Genomic DNA, 19,199 nt, shown 5'->3' with positions numbered 1-19,199 from the left:
GATACTCTGCAGGGCTCAGGGTTGCTAAGCACCTAAGACCTGATGTTTAATTGGTCAGGTGGGTTGAAGTGCTGAGTGCATTCTCTTTGATAGAGTCCTCATGTAGCTCACAAGGCTAGCCTCAAGCAATCAATCCTTCCAAGATACCTTAGGGCTTGGATTATAGGAAGGAATCACCAAGACTAGCTCTAAATTCATTTTTATTTCATGGTAATTTCAACTTACCATGATTATTTGGGGGAGGTAATTCCACAGAAGATAAAATGACACATGTATAATGAATTTGAAAGGAAATGTAAGGGAAAGGAAGTGGGAGGAAAGCACATGTTTTGCATATATATATATATTATATATGGTTCAAATATAATACATTTTGCATATACATATGTTTTGATAGTTAAGTACATATTCTGTTTACCACAGATTTATTCTTTAAGAGTTAATTTTGATTTTTCCAGGAGTCCTTAGAACTCTTTCTAGATTAAGCCTTCTGTGAAATAAAGTTCCAATAAAAAATGCATAGTTTATACAACTCATGTTTCCTAAAATTTAGATAAAACCATATAAAACTCTGCTGTTATCTTCTTCTATTTGCCAATGCCCTCACATTTATATTATATTACTGTGCCTGAAATGTATCTGGAAAGAGACACTAGGAACTGTGGGAAATTTAGCTAAGTAGGTCTTCTATCTCAGGAGCCAATCACGGATAGAGTCCCTGGCTTAAACCCTTCTGGGATCTCCATCTTCCTCTTCAGCTGCTGTCAGCTCTGATCCTCAAACAAGAGGCAGGATTCAGCCCTTTTATCACCTTCATCTTCTTTAGGACATACCTACCAGTGAAAACCCTTTCTGTTGCCTAAGTTATAGCTATCCTTGCTAGAGTCAGACCTACTGAGTGTTTTCATAGGCCCCAGGCAAGGTGAAAATAAATGTTAGAGGATAGAATTTCTGAACCATTATAAATCTATAAAAGAAAAAGATGTATACAAAGGAAAGGTGGTCATTTCGTTATCCGAAGGATGTCTGTGGAGTTGTTCTCTGTGTAGAATCAGAGGAGTCACCTGGGCCTGGGAGCTCATTTTACTTCTGTATTTCTCTCTCTCTCTCTCTCTCTCTCTCTCTCTCTCTCTCTCTCTCTCTCTCTCTCTCTCTCTCTCTCAGTCTCTCTCTCTCTCTCTCTCTCTCTCTCTCTCTCTCTCTCTCTTTCTCTCCCTTCCTCGATCCTTAACTCTCTCTCTTCTTCCCTCCATTTCTCTCCCTCTCCCTCCCTCCTTCCTCTCTCACTGTCTGACTAAACATGGTCGTCAGAGGAACTGAATCTAAAATGAATCACCATCAGAAACTGGCTAAATCAATAAAGTTCACACCCATATCTAGGCAGAAGATTCATTTCACATATCACACAGAATTCAAAGTCATGGGTTCTCCTATTTAGTGGACAAGGTGTTTTAGCATAGATACACAACATTAATAAAACCCACTAGCACATCAATTTTGTGTCAACTGGGTTATATTTCTCTGTGATGAATGATCTGCTGAAGGCATAAGCAAGTTCTTCTGAAAGTATTTACTGCTTTCGGAAAATTGTTCGATATTCTATCTCTAGTATGGAAATTTTACTTTCTTTTTCAATTTAAAATAGAAATTATCTTATTTTATATATCAGTCCCAGTTCCCTCTCCCTCCCATCTTTCCATGCACCCCACTGACACCCATCCCATCCCTCTTCTGCTCCCTAGAAAGGGTGAGGCCTCCCATGGGGCATTCATAGCAGCTTTATTTTTTTGCAGATGTTTTATTTGAATTAGAAACAAGATTGTTTTGCATGTCAATCCCATTTTCCCTCTCCCTCCCCTCCTCCCCTTCCACCCTCCAACTAAAACCCTACCTATCACATTTCCTTTCTGATCCCCAAGGAGGGTGAGGACTTCCATAGGGGTCATCAGAGTCTATCATATCCTTTGGGATAGGGCCTAGGCCCAGCCCCATGTGTCTTGGCTCAGGGAGTATCCCTCTATGTGGAATGGGCTCCCAAAGTCCACACCTATGCTAGAGATAAGTACTGATCTACTACAGGAGGTCCCATAGATTTCCGAGGTCTCCTCACTGAAACCCACCTTCCTGGGGTCAAGATCAGTCCCATGCTGGTTTCCCAGCTATCAGTCTGGCGGTCAAGAGCTCCTATTTGTTCAGGTCAGCAGTTTCTGTGTGTTTCACCAGCATGGTCTGTACCCCTTTGCTCATCACTTGTCCTTCTCTGCAACTAGATTCCAGTTCAGTTCAATGATTAGTTGTGGGTGTCTTCTACTATCACCAGCAGCTGGATGAAGGCTATAGGATAGCATATAAGACAGTCATAAATCTCATTATCAGGAGAGGGCATTTAAGGTAGCCTCTCCTCTGTTGCTTAGATTGTTAGTTGGTATCATCTTTGTAGATCTCCAGACATTTCCCTTGTGCCTGATTTCTCTTTAAACCTAAAATGTTTCCCTCTATTATGGTATCTCCTTTATTGTTTTCTTCTATTATTCCCCTGACTCAAACTTTCTTCTCCCTCATGATTTCCCCACCCCTTTTCATTCTCCTAGCTCCCTCCGCCATCCTCCCATGCTCCCAATTTGCTCAGGAGATCTTGTCTCTTTCCCCTTCTCCAGGGGACATTTATGTCTCTCTTAGGACCCTCCTTGTTTACTAGCTTTTCTGGCAGCATGGATTGTAGGCTGATAATCCTTTATTCTATGTCTAAAATACACATATGAGTGAGTACATACAATGTTTGTGATTTTGTGATTGGGTTACCTTGCTCAGAATCGTTTCTTCTAGTCCCATCCATTTTCCTGCAAATTTCAAGATTCTATTGTTTTTTTCTGCTGAGTAGTACTCCACTGGGTAGATGTACCACATTTTGTCTATCCATTCTTCAGTTGAGTGACATCTAGGTTGCTTCCATGTTCTGGCTATTACAAATACTGCTGCTATGAACATCGTTGGCGACTTCTCAGGAAAATGGGAATCAGTCTACCACAAGATCCAGCAGTTCCTCTCTTAGGCATATACCCCAAAGAAGCACATCCATACATCCATACAACAAGGCATTACTTACAATAGCCAGAACCTGGAAGCAACCTAGATGCCCCTCTACTGAGGAATGGATAAAGAAAATGTGGTACATTTACACAATTGAGTATTACTCAGCGGGGGGCATGGGGAGACAAATGGAAACTTGAAATTCACAGGCAAATGGATGGAACTAGAAGAAACCATCCTGAGTGAGGTAACCCAGTCACAAAAAGACAAGCATTAGCCTTCGTTTTTTGTATGGATTTTTAAGCACAAAAGTTTTTAGTGTTTTACCATTATGTTCCACTATCTGCCCTCCTTCCGCCACCTCTGAAGGAATTAGTTATGCTTTCTTGGTTTGGGTGTGTTATTCACCATATTTTCAATAAAAACTGCATGAAGACATGAAGCACACTTTAACTATGGCTGAATGTCACTCATAGCTATAAATCTGATTTCAAATGAAAAGAAGGAAAAAACGATCATGAATGGAGAAAGAGGAGAAACACATGTTTGATTAATGTACTTTCACAAAAAAACTACTAATATTTATAAAAGTATGGAGCATGTTGGGTAGTTCTGCAGCTGTGGAGAGCAAGCCAGAATCCCAGGCATGGTCAGATATCCAGTGGCTGCTCTAAATGGAGTCAGGTACCCCCAACATCTGCATTGGTCAGTAAGCAGGATGTTGCTGTTCTGTGACCTCTAACTTCTTACTGGGAAATGCTCTCTCTTCACATTACACCCTATAGAAATATGTATTGTCCTCAACCTGTGAACAAAATATCTGTGAACCTTTTTGTACCTCTTAAAACTAACTCATCACTGCCTCCAAGAATCATTATTTCTGAATGGGATCTCTGAAATAAGCCAACAATAAACAAACAAATAGACACTCACTCAGTTTCATGTTCATACACAATATGTGTACATGCGTACATAAACACATACACACATGTACACATGCATGCATGCACACATACATACCCGCACAAACACAAATACATACAAGCATTTCTCAGGATCTCAAGAGGCTTTTCCCAGAGCAGGGAAATAAGTGAGTCTGTCTTCAAGGTATCCATTTCTTACACTGGATTAAGTACCTTTTGAAATTGTATAATTTTGTAAGTATAAATGCAACTGGGTATGTTGTATATTTTCATAAATGTCTCAAAGAGACTAAGTATTTCATTAAGTTTAACAAGCATTGCTTGCTTGTGAGCTGTCATAGAAAAGAGAAATACTGAAATACTAAAAATAAAAGAGGACAAATTTCTCTCTAATTTCCCCAAATCTTCCACACAGATGGAATGCCTTCCTCATTGCTTTCATAGAGATAGTTTCTGTTCTTTGTTTTTCTTTTTATTCATATTTAATATTTTAAATGTTACTTATTCCATGCAAAAACACATACATTCACAATCATCAGATTTGGAACAGCTGTTACTGAGCAGGGTTATGTGTATAAACACTCTGCCCAGTATAGTTGTCTAAGAAGAGACTTTATGACTCCCATTTCACATTTACTTCTGGTATATGCTCAGTGAACAGCATGCATAATTACCAGTTACTGCTGACTTTCTCCAATGTATTGTCTTGGACATACTTCCAATGGTGACTGACTACATTTGGAATAAATCCTAGTAGCCCAATAGGAACACAAAAGCAGTTAAAATTACATGACTGTCGAGCTCTGACATTTTTTTTTACATCTACATTGTTTTCATATAAAGTGTTTTCTCTGCTCTGAATTGCACTTGTGTTTACTCTATTTAGTAATTGTATGTGTCATTCAAGGTCCAACACACATACCCTTAATTCTTAATTCTATGAACTGTCTATGAGAGTGCTTGTGAAGGTGACCTTCCCTCAACCTTTACTCCCATCAAGATTGTCCTGTGTCACTGTCAGGTCATTTCTTTGCATGCTTTGTGTTACCTATAGATTTTGCACATTGACTAAGGATGATGCAGGGCTGATAAAATTTATTTTTGTAAAAATACACACATGTAGGGATAGGATGGAGGATAGATAGATAGATAGATAGATAGATAGATAGATAGATAGATAGATATAGATGGTAGGAAGGTAGGTAGATGGGTAGATAGATGGAACAAAGGAGACAATCCTCTAGTTCACTACTGGTTAATTGTTACTCTAAGCCTGACATAAACTGAAAACACTCACAGCAAGAGATAGCATCAACTGAAGAATTCCCCCCATTAGATTGACCAGTGGGTACATCCTTGGGGGCATTTTCTTGATTATAAACTGATATAGGAGTGTCCAGCCACTGTGGGTGGTGTCAGCCCTGAGCAAGAGCACCTGGACTCTATAAGAAAGGTAGGTAAATGTGAGCCTGAGAGCAAACCAGTACACAGAGTTCTTCCATGGTCTCTGCTTTAGTTCCCACCTCCAAGTTCCTGCCTTGAGTTCCTATCCTGGCTTCACTCTATAATGAACTGTGACAGGAAATTGTAAGCCATATGAACCCTTTCCTTCACCAAGTTGTTTTTGACAACTGTTTTATCATAACAACAAAAAACTAAATAAAACCAATTTCTTTATTGTAGAGGCATTATAAAATTGTAGCAACTTTTAATCAAAGATATTTACAATTGAAACCTCATTTATTATCTATTTAAACTTGCAGTGATTATTTAAATTATGGATCTATGTTTTATTTTTTATGAAATAGCTATGAAGCCACTTATATTTCTAAGATAATTACAGGCATTTAATGATATATGTAAATTGTCTCACATATACCTGACATATACATAATATATATTAGGCTTTTATGGTTTAAATATAAAACTGATCTAAATCTATGACTCCCATGCTAAATGGCTTTTAAAATGTAGAAAAAATGTCCCAAATTGAGTGAATAGAAATTTGTATTTCTGTAATTGTTCTATTTCTCCGAGAAAACAAAGCATTTTATGTCTTACATATCTACCCAGAGCGTTGTATTTTATGAATAGTAAATTCAAAAATATGAGACTTATCTTTGTAGATTTAAAAAGCAAAACTCAATCCAAATGAAGTCACATCTTAAGAAATTACCCAAAGTTTAAAACATTAAGGAAAACTAGGGAGAATCTGGGAGATTTTCAATAGAATAGAAGAGCCTGCCTGGGATAGCTACTGCTGTCCCAGAAAAATTTAAAACACCTAGTTAAATTATGACATTTAGGGGGAAAAGAAATTGGTTATATAAATGGTTATATAGTCATTCTTTGAAAACATAAAATCTGAGCAGGTGGTGGTGGTGCACACCTATAATACCCAGCCATTAGGAGGCAGAGGCACATCAGTCTCTGTGAGTTGAGGCCAATCTGGTCTACAGAATGAGTTCCAGGACAGGACATCCAGGGCAACACAGAGAAACCCTGTCTCAGAAAACCAAATATATATCTAATAAATAATTATGAAATACAAAATATAGAAAAAATATAGTGTGTTTGCTCAGAAAACTAATGCGCTCATAGGTTAAAAGCTAGACTTTATGGAGGTGACCACCCAAATTTCAGGGCAATAAGATGATGCTTCCATAGGGATTGAGACAGGCTGTAAATAAGGTTGCCATGACAGATGACTGAATTCAAGGAAAGTGTCAATGATAATTCCTTCAGTTGGACTTAAGTTATTAGACATCTCATGATGTGATAGCAAGTTGATCAATCTGTATTTAAATAAGAAAATCACCCCAGATACTAGAACAGTAAAGAAAACACTTCATTCTCAAAACTGTAAGAATTTCAGAGTGAGGGCATAAAACGTTTTCTTTATCATAGAAAAGGAATAAGGGTAGGCAAACCTCATGGTAGTGGGATGGGCTGGCAAGGATGCTAACAAACAGCTAAAGAGAAAATAGGTCTGTCACATCAGCTGGCTGTAGGAAGGAAGGTTAAAACAGACTCTCCATTGTTTGCTTCGGGTCTTGAATCCTGAAACACATAAATAAGTATTATTTAACAGAACACTGTAATAAGTGCTTAAACATAAGGTAAGAAAACCTTTAGGGCCTCACAGAAAAAGATGAATGTGCATAGTTTAACAAGCACTGTGTCTACCCTATTAGTGTTCAGGTTTGCTTCTTTAATATTACATATATGCAAAAATAATGGCTGTAAAATAACTTTTTATGCTACATTATAAATAGTTCTATGATTTATACATGTGTATTGCATGTTTCTCAATAAGGATTACATTAAGTTTATAATGTGGAGAGGTTGTGAATGAAAAGTTTTAGAAATTCTAATATAAGAGAATATTTGCATATGTCCATCAGTTCTGTGAGTAATAGCAGAAACAGAGTGACCAAAAAATTACATTCTGATGGCTCTGTGAGCCACAGTTCCATAGGTGCATGGTGTGACCAGTGAAAGGGGTGGGGCTTATAATCTGCTGTGACAAACAGCATAGCAAAGACAAAGAATGAAAGAATTGTGAAGTAATAGCACTTACAGAATGGAAAAACCCAACAAACTGTAATACATCCAAATCCCATTAACAGCTAAAACAAAATCATCAAGAATCTAGGAACACATTTTTTACATTTCAGATAATGCAACACTCATAAAAGGATAAAACAAAGGAAAAGAAGGCTTACTGCAAACATCTACAAATTAATGAATCTTTCCACTTCAATCTGCAAATAAGATGATTATAGAATAAATTCTATTAGATGTAAATATATCATTACATTTATTAATAAAGAGAAATTATCATTATTTAAAATATTATTATTTCTTAGCTAGTAAACTTAAAATGTCCTACTAATTAGTGTTTTAATAAACTTTTACTAAGAATACAAACAACACATTCAAACAATTTTTAAATGGATGTTTAAAGAGTTAATCTTGCTAACCACACTATCATATTTTCACATGACACTCAGATGAATTTGAGTGGAAAAGAGCCATGATACCAATGGTAAAGAACCATGACTTTATCAAAATAAAATGTAATTGAGAAAAATTTTAAAGACTGTAAGTAGTAAGTAATACATGACCAACTTACCAACTAATATTTCATTTGGTGCACATATAAGGACTATGTGAGCATCAGCTACAAATCGGTAATGAAAAATGTACAGGTCCTGAAAACAGCTGAAGGCTATGAAGTATCCTGGAGGGAAAATATGTAAATGCAACATGTTCAGCTTGCAAATCATATTGTCATGCACACTATATCTAAAATTAGCTACTATTCAAAGCCACTGAACTTACTGTATATAAAAAGTAACCTTGAATATAGCAGCCCAGTAGAGATAAAAATATGAAGGGACAAAATTATCTACCTATCCTCCTTTGTAACTGACCTGTGCAATTTGTTGGCCGTAATTACTAAACAAATGTATGACTCTGCAAGTGTTCTGTGGTACACCCATTCCATTCATAGGCATTTAGATATTTTCTGTATGATTTTATTCACATATTAACAAGACAAATCCTGTGAAATATCCATTATTCATACCAGTCAAAAGCAGTGTTCATAAACACACAAATAATGGAATTTACACATGTATCTACCAATATTGGAAAAAATAGGAGTATCCATTAAGCAATTAAATGGAAAAGTATTTACAACAATAATAAGTTCAACAAAATGAGTACTATTTGCATATAATAATTCTATTGTGGTACTGAAGTGTCAACATAAGGTAGAATAATGTGTGAGACTATGTGTGTTGCTAAGTGGTTAGATGCCCAGATATTATCTATGTACTTAATATAACGGAGTGAGTGCAGTTTCAAATGAACTCCCAGCAGGTGTCTATAGAAAACTAACATAATTCTAAAATTCACTGAGAAAAAACGAAAACAGAAAATTGTTAATAAGACAAGAACAAGAACAGTTGGAGGGAGCAAACTTAGAAAGGATGAGGATAAAACATAGACTTTTAATGATTAAATCATGATATTTCTTTGAACTAGACCTTTTAATAAATGAATCAAGAAATAATACAAAAATATATCTGTCTGGTTTTCTTCAGCAGTTGAAAGATTGATAATCGGTTGATAGATGACAGGTGATAATTATGATAGATGAATAATAGATATAGAGATAGACATATAGTTGGTAGCTAAAAGATAAATTGATAAATGACAGATAAAGAGATGATAGATGTTTGCTTCTTTAATGATACATGAGAGATAATGGGTAGATAGATGGATGGATAGATAGATAAATAGATATTTTCTACATAAAACAATTATCATAAAACTGTATTGAATAATGAGTTCAGAATCAGACAAGAAAACTGTTATAATTGGATTCTCTCTTCGTGTACTTATAGTTATTGTAGCCTTTGATATATTAGAAGTAAATTCATTTGCAGATAGAATTTTATTAAAAACAATCAAGTTAAAATGTTTGTTATGGTGTGGTACAATAGGACTAGATTCTTATAAAAAGAAAAAAAATGAACACAGGATCACAGAAAAAAAGATGCACAAAAAAATTGGGAGAAGGGAGCCCTCTTCATTGAGAGAAGTCCAATACAAGGAATATTTCCTCACAATCTCTGAAGAAGCCAATCCTAAACTAGCTAGTATCTTTATTTCGAGACTCCAGAATTGTGAGGGAAACCATAGTATTTTCATTACCCATTCTGTAGGACTTTGTTGTGACAATCCTAACAAATGCAAGATCTAATCCTACTTAAATGTGAGTAGAACTGATACAAGGAAATGGAAGCAAATAATTTATGAAAATGGAGCCATTATCTCACAAAATAGCTGAAAAGTATTTCAGAAAGTGGCTGTAAATAAGTGCTGACTAGTTTTTGTCAATGTGACACAAGCTAGAGTTATGGAGACAGAGAACCACTGCTGAGAAAATACCTCTGTAAGAATGGCCTGAGGGCAAGCCATTGGGGCCTTTTCTCAACCAGTGATTGACAGGGAGGGCCCAGTTCACAGTGAGCAATGCTACCCCTGGGGTTATGTCTTCGGTGTCTTACAAAAGCAGACTGAGCAAGCCATGGGGGAAAAATCAGTAAACAACACTCTTCCCTGGCTTCTATTATCAGTTCTTGCTCCCAGGTTTCTGCCTTAAGTCCCTGCACTGACTCATCACTTGTCAGTGATGTACTCCAAGATGGAAGAAGAAAAGAAACCATTTATTCCCTGTATTGCTTTATGTCATGGTCACTATCACAGCAACAGTAAAGTAACTAATACCGATTCCATTCCTGTGCCATTCACATGTATTTTTTCAAAGGGTAAGATAGTAGCCTCTCTATCTGAAACTGTAGAAAAATATCAAGAGCCTGGAAAAACTAACATATTTTAGAGAATTCAAGCTCTCTAGCACATATTAAAATTGACTTAATAGTTTTTACTGCAGCATCTTTACCAATGAGAATATCATTTGTCATAGAAATAGTCAAGGAAATATGTGTATAGCCACATACCTGAACTTTATTACTCTGTAAGAGAAGGAAAAGTGGAAACACACTAAATATACAATGATAAGGCTGGCTGAGGTGCACACAGAATAGAATGCCTAAAACACCTGTCAGCAGATAGGACCTCCAAGAGACAGGCAGCTGATGGTAGAACATGGGGGAAGGGTGAGCCTTTTTGTTTTATTATGCTTTTGAACAAACATTTATTGTATTAAACTGAGCACTTATTGCAAATGGAGCAGCATCCTGTAATCACTTCTGCCCATTTTGATTCTGTAGAGTAACAATGTTTGAAACTAGAAGTTGCTGATTAATTGATTAAGTTTCTTGACTCTGTTTCTCTAATTATATTATCCTATTCATTATTACTGCTGCATTTACTAAACTGTAGATTGTTTAAAGTCCTAAGGTGTGTTTTATCATGGAGGTTGGAAATACTGAATATGATAATGAGAGATGATTGTAAACTATATTAAAATAGCAAAAAGAAATAATACTTTAATGAAAAATCATAAGTGAAAAGCAAAGCAATATTCAATATTTATACATGTGATATAGAAGGGAGAAGCAATAGACTATATATTTTATCAAATGTACAATGAACATTTAGCTCTGAACTTACAGCCAGGTCAGCATTCCTATTCTGATGTCAGTGTATTTTTGGAGCAGTAACTGAGACAGGGAACACGGAGCTGACTGATAGACCACTTCTATAATAGCATCTTGCCCTTGGAAGTGATTTATTACCTTATTGACTCAGTTATTTCTATTGGAAAATAGGGTTACCAGGAGCGCTTACTGCCTGGAGTACAAAATGAGTTATATCATCTCTCATGCAACACATTGTCAATGTGTTTTATCAATCAATTTGATTTATAATATGTATGATATTCTGGGGACATGTTTATTATACAAGAGAAACCAAAGGCAGGAAATGACACTGTACTTTTGGGTGAGACAGAGATGAACCTTTATTATTCTTTGTTAATTGATTTTGTAAATGTGACCTACGAACTCCTGGGAAAGTTACTGTATGATTATTGATCAGTCATTGTAGGACTGGGTCTGTGTCAGGGCCATTGTGGAATAGTGTGCTGCTTAGCCATAAACCATTCCAATTTCCTTCACGCAAGAAGCTGAAGGGTAGCAAACACCCATCTACACTTAGCAAAAAAACAAAATCAAAAGTTGTCACTAAAATCTACTCTAGATGAAATAAATTTATTAACCACCATAAACTCCACAGTGCAAATTATTCTCACACAGTTCTACAGAACACACATGAAATTCATTAATTTTCTCAGGAATAAAGATATTACTCATTTTGAAAACCTCGTTATTTACATTGGGGTCAAAGCTTTCTATAAACTACGCAATTTAACACAGAAATGTGGGCGAAGCCAATATCTCACATTTTACAATATGGAGGAAGTTTGGTGCCCTTTTCTACAAGTTTATAACAGAATGTAACCACCTTTCTCTGTGCACTGCTCCTTGGCTTTTTTCTTGGTTAAGGGCTAATTAGAAAAGCTGCTAAAATCTCCAACATGATCACATCACTCACTGCCGTCTAGATCCAAGGAGCACACAAAGCAAAATAATTTACAAAAGCAGATTTCGTATTCATTTCATTTCCCATGATGTACAAAAACCAGTCACGGTGTTTTCTGGTTTATTTAGTCTAATGTAGGCAGGCACTCTAGCCTGGACCACAGTGTGCTGGCTTCTGTGCTCACATCCCATTCTCCACAACATCACTCCAAATGTTCAGAGACAGAAAACATTCCAGACTCCCAATCTGGCCTTGTCTCAGCCTGGCTAGAATATTTTCAGTTCACCCCTGTTAAGATAAATCTTTCTGCCAAAAGCCACCGAGCCCCACCGCCACGTGTGAGCTTTACACCAGCTGCCCGCACGAGTTAGGGCCCAAATTAATACACAGAAACTTGTATTAGGTTCAAATGCTGCTTGGCCAATGACTAGGATTCCTCATCTGTTAGCTCAGTCTTAATTATCATAAACCTATATATTTTATAAGACTTATCTTATACAGGATGCCTTTCGCTGTCACCTTCTCTTGCCGGTGGCTCGCATGGCACCACTGGAGGAAGAGCAGAGGGGAAAAGAGGGACACTTCCTGTTTCCTTTGCCTAAATATGAGTCTCCTTGCCGTGTCATTTCCTGCCTGGATCACCACTTCTCTCCTACATTTCCCAGAATCCTCTTTGACTCCTAGTCCTGTCTAACTTGCTGTCTCCTTGGCCAAACAGAACTTTATTCAACAATCAATAAGATAAACATGCACAGAAGTACTTCCCCCATCACACTCCTATTCTCTAAACAAGGCCCCAAGTTCTAAATGTCATTCAGAAACCTAGCATGCCCCCTCTCTTCCCACATTTTCTTGCCAGCAATCATATCTCCCACTCTTTCATCAGGGCTTCACAGCTGACATTTACTCACTGAAAATAACTTTATTGCCACTGGCAATTTACAAGTGCTTTCTCCGTTTGTCTGGCTAATTCATATTTACCTTTATAATAACCTTTTATATTTTAAAATATTTTTCTTAGGAAGTACCGTTTGGATTGTTTTTCCCTTATGTATTCTGATTAGTCACTGCATACTGCCCATATTATGTATAGGTCTGTTTTTTTCTTTTCTTTTTAAATAACCGGAAAACCTATTGTTTTCTTGCCCCAACCCCACCCCTCAAGCTCACATATACACACCAGCAAGCCCATATTTACTGCATGCTGAGCTGAACTTTTCCTTGAATGTGAACTTTATCTTTCTGTCTGAAGTTCGCTAGAATTTCGGTATGCATTGACTGCCTTTCATAATGGTTGTCCTCTCTCCGGCCTGCCTTTAAAACCAATAGTGGTTCTTGGACCACTATTTGAAAGGGGATTCATTTCCCATTTGTTTTTCTTCTCTATGGACCAATGATGAAATTAAGATCCCTCCTATCTATCTGGCTCTGCCCTCAAGAGTGTTCCCCAGTATGAAAACCTACATAAATAGTTCTCCAAACCCCCTCTCTTGCAACAGATATTGAAATGCCTAAAAAAATACAGTGCTATTAAAGAAATCATCTACTTTCTAAGCTATACCAGGCAAACTACATTGCATGCACAGAAATTACCCTATCTTGGGGACCCTGGGTCTGGATAGGTCTCTCTGGAAATGAAGTCTTTAATGTACAAGTGCTTGCAGACTTTGCCGGCGGCCAGGTAGAAGTGTGTGGAGGGCTCTCATGCCTTTCTTCTGTGTTAGACAGGACTATGAAGAGCTAGAGAAGCAGCTGAAGGAAGTCTTTAAGGAACGCAGCACTGTCCTGCGGCAGCTGACAAAGACATCCAGGGAACTGGACGGGATCAAAGTCAACCTTCAGGTAAGCTGGAAACGAATCTTGTCGGCAGCAGAGGATCCAGTCACTCACTGGACAGATATGCATATTTCAACGCTTTTCTCTACATCGCTGGGCTTCACCACTCCAGTTAATATTTATTATTATTTGAGCTTTGAAAGGAAATATCTTTTGAAATGGTCTAGAGACCTGCAGTTTCCAAACATCAAAGGGAGAAAACTGTACTTGGCAAAGTCATCAGTTTCTCCCTGCTTCGAAGATCTAGTTGACCCCTATGCTCTTGATATTACAAATTGATGGAGAGGATTAGACTGAGAGTTAAAACATATATAGGAATGCTATTTAGAAGAGAATTTTGATTTTCCCTAGGATAGCTCTGAAAATCCTTCAAGCAGCTTCTTTATAGAAATGAATACATGCCTTACAAAGGAGATTGTCATGTTTAAAAGAAGGCAAAACAATAGCAAGGTCTATTCAGATAAAAATCTTCTAAAATATTGGATATTACTTTATTTTTTCCCTTGAAAGTACTTTTTATTTTATTGAAAATAGATTGTTTTTCATACATTATATTCTAATTATGGTTTCTCCTCCCCTGACACCTCCAGGTTCCCTCCACCTCCCCTCCCACCAGGATCTGCCCCGCTTCTGTCTCTTGTGAGAAAACAAACCTTATCTAAGGGACATTAATAAAATAAAACATAATAAGATAAAACAAAACCAATTACAATAAGACAAATAAGCAGAAGGAAAAGAGCCAAATACAAAAACACAATAAACACATATAGACACAGATACACACATGTCCATACCCACAGGAATCCCATAAAAACACAAAACCAGAAAACAAGCTATCTCTCTGTCTCTGTCTCTCTCTCTCTCTCTCTCTCTCTCCCTGTCTCTCTCTGTCTCTCTTTGTCTCTCTCTGTCTCTCTCTGTCTCTCTCTGTCTCTCTCTCTCTCATACACCACACACACACACACACAGAGAGAGAGAGAGAGAGAGAGAGAGAGAGAGAGAGAGAAAGAGAGAGGGAGAGAGAGAGAGAGAGAGAGAGAGAGAGAGAGAGAGAGAGAGGACCCGTAAGACAAAAACTTTATGAGACAAATAATGGTACATTGCATACACTGAGTATCTACTGTATACAAAATTCTTTAGTGGCATTGCAAGATATAATTATTTTAAATAAATAGAGGAAATGGTACTTTTATTGTGATTTTTCTTATTATGCATAAGCAATATTAACTAAAGAAAGTAGTTCTGAAAGTCAGTAAAGACTCCAGAGTTTAAACATAAGCTATTTTGCTCCAAAGCCTTTCCACACATCACTAAACTGAGGCTATATGCTATCTTGGTCCTCAAGTTTTGCATGCTACACAGATGCCATGATGGCACTGTATGAAAGATGGTGGTGGTCATGCAGTCAAGCAATTGAGCATTGAATTTGGTGCAACTCATATATTGGATTATCTTTCCATAGCTCCTATTGAATTTTCACATGAAAACTTTACTGCAGTTACTAATCTTTTATACTACAAATACAAATATTAGAAAGAGCACACAGGTAATTAATGAGTGGCACCAGCATTTGAATTTGCTGTTTAGGCTCTTATTACAAAAGTTGTGCTATGCAATGAAAGAGTTATACTAACAACACCAGACAGGAGCTGGTGACAGGTAGAGGATTAGGAAGCACATGGGGAAAAGTGCTTGCATTTGGGCATCTAATTCTAAAAAGCAAAGAGGAGGATTCAGGAGGCTACAAATTGATCTTGTTTTATTTGGGAAAGCCAAGACAAAGATTACAGAGAAGATAATTAACAGGTAAACAAGCCTGCTAGGAATATTGAAGACATCTGCCTGTCCTCAGGGGCATGGAACGTCTGGAAAAGGAGCTTGTCTTCAGCATATGGCCAAATGCCCTGGAGAGACCAGTGATTACTGTGTTCCCAGGACACTCTTGTTTCTTCAGTGAAGGTATCTCCTTAGACACTAAAACGTTGCTTAAAAAAATTTTCATGGAGCTTTATTTTTGAAAGGGGAAAAAATCCTCCTTGAAATGTTACAACTTTGAAAATGACTTTTTGTTTTGTGCACATACTACACAAAATTACTTTTTCATTGTTTAATCTTAATAAATCCTTTTAGCAAACACCCCACAAAATTAGCATGCTATTATGTTCATTATAAAATGAAGAGTAAAGACTTTAGTTGTTCACAAGATGTGGGTAAGTCATTCACAGAAAAAAAAAAAAGGTAAGATCAGATTTCAAACTTAAATACATATACAACTATGTGCTATGTGATTTTTCCTGACAAAACATGAAAAAAATGACTATTGACCCCAGATAGGAAACTGGGAACTAGCAGCACTCCACAGAAACTATCCCACCTAAACTTATCTTGGTGAACTGATGAGTTTTCTTGGTATTAATTAGGGGAGTGTGGGTGAGCCAAAGCAGGCCACCAAGCTCAGGCAACTCCTGCTGGGCTGCCATGTTTTGTTTGTTTTAAGATAGGCTCTAGTTTTCCAGCTGCCTTGAGCTTGCTATATAGTCAGTGATGAACATACACATGTGATCTCCATGCCTCCTTGGTGTCGGATTGTGCATGCCTCCTGCCATGCCCATTTCCCAATATAGTACTGGAGTCCAGAACCTGGAGATCTCCACATGCTAGGTAAGCACTCTATCAGCTGCTGAACTGCATTGAAAAACCTGTCCTGTTTTTAATAAGGTGGTGTTGTTAGGCCCAATTTTGGGGTAAATAGGTTGGAAGTAATCACAGTCACTCTGATTTCAAGATGACTAGTATGTCCTATCCAGAAGACAGAGCTCCTCAATATATCAAACAATCTATTTATTTAACCATTTTACTTAAAAATTTCTCCTTTTGATTTTTTTGTTTCTTCCTTATTTCTATTTGTCTGTTTTAAGTTCACATGAATGAATGTTTTTTGTTTTTTTTTTTTTTTTTTTTTTTTTTTTTTTTTTTTTCACATATGCCTGTGCTCATGTGCAAGCAATACCTGTGGAGGCCAGGAAAGAGTGCTAGATCCCTTGAAAATTGAGTTACAGATAGTTCTTAACCTCCATGTGGGTGCTTGGAATCAAACCCAATTTAATTCCTCAAACTGTCCTCATTGTCTGTTAGAAGAAAGCCATTTTTCCTAAATACTTACCTGATATTTCCTATAGGGACTCTCGGTTAATCCTTGTCAGCTCCTAGGTATCTCTGGGGAAGCTATCACCGTGTTAAAGTTCTCTATCGAACACCAGGCTGAAACTGTTCAGGCAGCCCCCATGCTTTACAAGTCTTTGCATAATTGAGGATAGGTGTCAGTCATTAAATAAACATTAAGGAACAATACACTCAATGGCTAGACTGCTGTCATTTCCCTACATTCAAAGCTATTCAAAGAATATTAAGAGCTGGGGAAACTGTTATTGCTATTTAAACTTTTAATATCAAGTATGACAGGTTACTCTATAAAACAGTTTATTGAGCATAAATAAGGAAGTTATTAAGAAAGTTTTATATGACAGATCCTTGTATAAGAAGAGCTTCTGGGGCTTTTCTGTTCTAATTGATGCCCTCTAAATCCTGAATTTGCAAGTATATAAGTAATAATGACTGGAATGGCATATATTATTTTCTTAATACCTATGCATAGTGACAAGGCATAAAATTAACTGGCCCTCTGTCTTTTTGTATCCTAATACATGACTTAGATATAAGACATAGACATGAATGAACAAGCTCGTGCCTTTGACTGCTTTCAACTTTAATTAGGTTATTCCCTTACCTATGCAGGCAAGCTTACTACGAGCCTTTCCATTTGCTGGGACTACCAGAGCTAATTCAAAATACTGCTAGGCACAAAATTTAAAGGATCTAGAGAAAGTATTTTTTTAATTTATTTATAAAGAGACTGAGAAGTACAGGAGATGGCTCAGTGAGTGGAGGTGCTTGCCAAGCATGCCTGGTGGCTGGAGGTTCATGTTTGAAACAGTTAAATCTGAAGTAGAACTAACTCCACAAAGCTATCCCCTGCCCTACTCACCTGCACAATGTCATGTTTGACAACACATATACTACACACACACAAACACACATACACACCAAAAATAAAAAAATAAGACTTTTAAAAAGAAAACTAGGTATTTGCAGGATGTTTCTCTTTTCTCCAACATTTAAATGGTAAGCCTCAACTGAAAGCTGTTCTTGTACTAAGAGTTGAGCGTGTCCTACTGTGCATCATGAACCCTTGTGTATGTCCTTGGCACTATCAGTAGCTGGGGGGACTAATTTTAATGTCTTTGTTCAATAAACCAAGTGCCTTAATACTTGGTAGTATATACACACAATAAAATGAATGACCCTGTTTTATCTAAATAAGACCCCTTTCCCTCATTTCTCTTCCAGTCTTTGAAAAATGATGAGCAAACTTCCAAAACAGATGTTCAGAAGCTTCTGGAGCTAGGCCAGAAACAGAGGTAAGACTGGAGTTCTATATTCCTTTCTATTCTTTCTTTTTTTCCTTTTAGTGTAAGACTTCCTCCCCACCCTAATTTTTGCAATACTATTAAAACACAACCAGGAAGTTTATCAAAATCCATCTACTGTAATGTGTCACCTTACCTTCTTGTGTACACTTGGGTGCATATGCAGTTTGTCCAATACTGTATGAAAACAGGTCTCTGGACGGGACTTGAGAGTCTGCATTTCAGGCAGTGACTTGGTAAAGGTGTTAGGCTCAAAGAAGTTAAGTGAGACCTATATTCTTGGGATTTGATTTTTTCCTTTTTCCTTTTTATTTAAATCAGAAACAAGCTTCATTTACATGTCAATCCAAGTTCCCTCACCTTCCCCTCTTGCCCTGCCCCACACCAACCTCCATCCCATCTCCTTTCTGCTCCCTAAGGACGGTGAAGCCTGTCATGGGGGAATCTTCAAAGTCTGTCATATCATTTGGAGGAGGATCTAGACTCTCCCCCATGTGTCTAGGCAGAGAGAGTATCCTTCCATGGGGAATGGGATCCCAAAGTACATTGCTATTCTAGGGATAAATACTGATCAACAAAACCTCCAAACTGACATCCTCATTCAAGGGGTATAGAACAGTCCTATGCTGGTTCCCGAGCTATCAGTCTGGGGTCCAAGAGCTCCCCCTTGCTCAGGTCAGCTGTTTCTGTGGGTTTCACCAGCCTGGTCTTGACCCCTTTGCTCATCACTCCTCCCTCTCTGCAATTGGGTCCCAGGGTTCAGCTCAGTGTTTAGCTGTGGGTGTCTGCTTCTGCTTCTATCAACTACTGGATGAAGGCTCTAGGATTGCATATAAGGTAGTCA

At 37.4% G+C, this 19,199-nt stretch overlaps 1 protein-coding gene across 1 annotated transcript in view; it reads left to right on the top strand.

Moving 5' to 3' along the window:
* The window catches only part of Luzp2 (leucine zipper protein 2), a 367,538-nt gene that overhangs the window by 165,023 nt on the left and 183,316 nt on the right, over positions 1 to 19,199 (top strand). Inside the window, exons 2-3 of the mRNA XM_027404754.2 lie at positions 13,757 to 13,874; positions 18,276 to 18,346. Coding sequence (XP_027260555.1) covers positions 13,757 to 13,874; positions 18,276 to 18,346 — 189 coding nt within the window. The remainder of the gene's footprint in view (positions 1 to 13,756; positions 13,875 to 18,275; positions 18,347 to 19,199) is intronic.

This window comes from Cricetulus griseus, chromosome 3, assembly GCF_003668045.3.
Source record: "Cricetulus griseus strain 17A/GY chromosome 3, alternate assembly CriGri-PICRH-1.0, whole genome shotgun sequence".
Classification (NCBI taxonomy): Eukaryota; Metazoa; Chordata; class Mammalia; order Rodentia; family Cricetidae; genus Cricetulus; species Cricetulus griseus.
The sequence above is the reverse complement of the archived record's forward strand: the minus strand, read 5'-3'. Positions and strand labels throughout refer to the sequence as shown.